Raw genomic sequence first — 4082 nt, 5'->3', positions numbered from 1 at the left:
CGACCGAGCCCCCCCGCCACGGTAGCTCTGCCGAGGCGGGCAGCGCCTCTGGGAACACGGCCCGCTTCTCGGCCAGTCCGGAGGCCCCGTGGCTCCCCTCACGGCTCAGCACCCTTGGTTCCTTCAGTGCATTCCTACGATTCACGGCCTTCCGGATGGCCAGTCTGACCTCACTGGAGTCCAGAGCATCGGTAATGGCCTCCCGCTGCCACGCCGGGGAGCCGGGACTGCTCCGGGTTATCGCCAGGCTCAGCCGGGCTCCGGATGTCTGGGGACGAGACGCTGGCTCTCCAGTCCCTTCATGCTGCTGGCCGGACAGGCTCACAGAGGTGAACTCTGTCAGCCTCTCCCATACCTGCTGCCCCAGGCTGTGTCCCTCCCCCGAGGGGTCAGTCTCTTCGGCCTGTCACGGAGCCCCACAAAAGTCCAGGCCGTAGGCTCAGCCCGTCGGGCGGGTGCTCAGTCCCCAGCTGGGCGCTGCCTACATCGTGTGGCCCAGGTCTCCATCCCTGCCGGTCCTCGAGCCCTGCCCTCGGCCACACTGCTGACCCAGGGTGTCAGCAGCGGTCAGTCCAGGCTCTGAAACGAGCACCAGACGGAGCCCCTCATCTCCCTCACTACCCGTCGCTGCAGGGAATCCAGACAGAGGATGAAGCTGGTCTGAGGTGACTGGGTTGTAGCTCCCGTTTCATCAAATGACACGGAAACTGTGAGGATGCGAAAAGCAGTGCTTTGTCCATTTCATGTATTAAAGTTACATCACCATCTTCTGTGGTGGCTTCGCTATTTCAGTGGGTGTTACTGACAGAAAAGCCCTGCTAGCATGTTAAATAACAACACTGACGATACTCTATTTCATTACCTGTTCAGCCAATCCACCATAAAGAAGCTCAACTAAGAAAGAACGGCGGAGACCGACGCAGCAGCAGAAATAGGGACAAGCGAAGTCACAGCGACAGAAAGAAGTCACAGCGACAGAAAGAAGTCACAGCGACAGAAAGAAGTCACAGCGACAGCGCGGAAAGAGCTTAAAATTAAAGGCACGAGACACAGGGGCTGAAGAGCGGCAGCCAGCTGGGAACACGGCACACGCGAAACTGGTTCCCCCGGCAGGGACTGAGGCCAGCCGCTCGGGGAGACCGACTCTGCGACTAACAGATCTGGTTAAGACAAGCCTGTCACCATCCTGTTCCTCTTTACAAGGAGAGAGTATGGAATACACTGAAGCAGCATTTCCACCAAAATAAATTAAAGGAGAAAAACTGGGGCACTTAAAGGAACCAACGGCTCCCACTCCTACAAGGAAGTGCTTCTCTTGGATGAGCCCCTTTGGCCCCCAGCGTGGAGGCAGCGGGACACAGGACCTCTCACTGCACAGGGCAGCCGGGAGAGCAGGCCGAACCGGACCCGGGGGTCAGCAGGGACAGCCCTGCAAGCAGAACTTCATGTTTCTCAGCCGTGTTGTCAATCACATGCCGTAAGTCAGCATGAGCAGCCCAATGACCTCGCTTCCCGTCCCGTCATCACACAGGGCTCCGCGCACACGGAAGCACCAGGTCGCTGCGCACTCACCTCACCCCTCAGGGAAGGGTCCCTGTAAGCCACGTCAGACAGCAGAGTGACCAAGCAGAAGCTGAAGCTCTCGGCCACCGGGAGGGTACCTGCAGGCAGAGACAGGAGTTGGACCATCACCCTGCCCGGCTGCTCTCCTCACATGCTGTCAAGGACCCACTCCCTGCGGAGGCCGCTCTCAATGGGGTATGGGCCCAGCATGTTTCCTGAGAAACACCCCACCTTCCTCGTAACAAAATGATTCAGTTCAAGAAACTTAGATGCTTCCTGAGCCCATTTATAGTCTGAGATCACAGTCCCTTTTACCACAACAACCTCCATGCTTTACTTCCAACCTACATGCAACTGGGAACTCAGTCTTCAGTGTGTGGGAGATATCTCATGGAGGCTGAATTTCAAACACCAATCACTATCACTTGAAACTGAGTTAACGTTTATTTCTCTCTTCTTCTGACGGATGGAGAAAGTCTAAGATGCTAAGAGGAGCTACCAGAGACACGCTCTGGAGGGAGCTTCTCAGGAGCAGGGCCTCAGGCCAGAAAGGGAGCTCTGCACCCAGAGGCTCGAAAGAGAAGCAGCGGTTCTGTCAAGGGCACTGAGGGAAGGCCAGGCCTGCCGCCGGGGAGGCCGGGTCCCTACTGAACACGTAACCCGTCCTGGACGCTGAGCACCGAGTCAAGGGCACACACACACACAGAGGGCAGCCACCCGCCACGTGTCTACTTCTCCACATGTGATCCAGAGACACAACTCTAGGTCCTTCTCAAGCATGAGTGTGGCCAGAACCCCCGGAGGGGCTTGTTAAAGCGGTCTGTCTGCTCCCTGGCCCGAGTCCTAACTCGGCAGCTCCAACGCAGGGCCTGAGACTCTGCCTTCTGAGAAGCCCCCGGAGCTGAAGCTGCTGCTCTGGATGCATCAGAGCTGAGCGACACCGCCAGAACAGAAACTGGGAGGCTGAGGTGTCACCCAGCAATCGGGTACTTATACAACTCCAACGATCTTTCAGTGATGCTCAAAACTTCGTGAGAGCGAGTCCATGTGTACAGAAGTGGTACTTGTTTTGAAATAAACTAGGATCAATGTTTTCTAGGACTCTGCTTCTCCCCAGATCAGACAGCAACGGTGCACACAGGTGTCTCGCTTTTTACAGTGCTCTATTTCACCTGTCGTCTTCCAGATTCCAGGGTATCTGCATAACCTAGAGTCTGTCAGCTTTACGCTGACACCAGCCACCAGCGATGGTGAAGATCCGAAGGGCAGGAGGAGCCCGGGCAGACACACACAGGTACAGCACGGGCTCCTGCAGATGAGCCCACCTAACAAATGCAGGCCATGCCACCGAGAGGGAGGACGGGGCCTTTTTGCAGGCATCAAGCCCCAGTGAGATCTGAAGGTGGGGGCCTCAGGCCTCAGAGACAGATTACAAGGAAACTTCAGTCTGAAGGGTCATGAACTCTGAAATGCTGGAGATCTTCCAAGCTGACTTTAGAGTCTTAGAAAATCTGTTCATAAGACCATGGGCGTTATAAGCATTTAGCACAATGCCTGGCATGTCGTGGGCCTGTGTAAATATTTCAGGAAGGACAGGAGGAAGGAGGCAAGCAGGGAGGAAGGGAGGGGAGGGCAGTGGAAGGAAGAGGGGAGGTTATCTCACTTTCTCTTTGTCTTTGAAGAAATTTCAAAATCAAATACCAGCTAGACAGAAACACATGAATTTAGTCCGTTTCTAATGATGGAAAAGTCAATGGAAATGCAGCAATATCGATGAAGCGATGAGACTACCGAGAGAGGACCCTGCGGCCCAGCCCTTTTTTCTGAGCAGCCGCCAGGCCTCTGGAAAACGGATCTGACTGCAGGGTGACAAACCAGCTCGGGGACAGCCGAGGACCCACTGCTGGATGGGGGACGTGACCAGAGGTTCCTGAGGGTCCCGTGGTCCCACTCAGCCCGCCCTGTGTGGGGCTCTGCGTGGGGCTGCAGGCGGGCCGCTGTCCCCCAGCGGGAGCAGAACTGGCTGCAGGCACCACGCTGCCGCGCCAGGGACTGCACCCTGGATCTCAGACGGGAGCACACGGACGCCTCCTGTACTCCGGGCAACGCTGAGCCAAGTTACCTCTGCCCTTCCGAGCTGTGCTCTCTTCTACCCAATACACTTTCGGAAGACCTTTAAGAAGTCGAAGAAGGTAAGGAACCACAGAGTCTTTGTGCTTGAAGAAAAAAACAAAGAAGATTACATTTAACTAAACACATGGCTTTTGAGTACAGACTGAGCCCAGATCCAAGCACGCCCACACCCTCTTCATCTCAGAGCAGGGCGTGTGCACGGCAGCCCACAGGCGGGCCGACGCCTGCCCCCTGCTGCCCTGGGTCCAGCTGGCTCTGGTGCCTGGCAGAAGGCTCGTGTGCACTCGCCTGGAGCGGCTCCCTGACGGGTGCTCAGAGCCCCCAGCCCCACAGCCAGGCCTCAGGACCAGACCCTCCGGGAGAGAGAGGCTTCCGGACGTGGGGCT

The 4082-nt window shown here is 56.7% G+C and overlaps 1 protein-coding gene across 1 annotated transcript in view; it reads right to left on the bottom strand.

Annotated features, from left to right (window-relative positions):
* The window catches only part of LOC104982911 (phosphatidylinositol 4-kinase alpha-like), a 10794-nt gene that overhangs the window by 4794 nt on the left and 1918 nt on the right, over positions 1–4082 (bottom strand). Inside the window, exons 2-3 of the mRNA XM_010832344.1 lie at positions 3686–3779; positions 1573–1661 (exon numbers count right to left, since the gene is read on the bottom strand). Coding sequence (XP_010830646.1) covers positions 1573–1661; positions 3686–3779 — 183 coding nt within the window. The remainder of the gene's footprint in view (positions 1–1572; positions 1662–3685; positions 3780–4082) is intronic.

This window comes from Bison bison, unplaced genomic scaffold (genome assembly GCF_000754665.1).
Source record: "Bison bison bison isolate TAMUID 2011002044 unplaced genomic scaffold, Bison_UMD1.0 scf7180017860862, whole genome shotgun sequence".
Classification (NCBI taxonomy): domain Eukaryota; kingdom Metazoa; phylum Chordata; class Mammalia; order Artiodactyla; family Bovidae; genus Bison; species Bison bison.
This window is presented reverse-complemented; position numbering and strand designations above follow the sequence as displayed.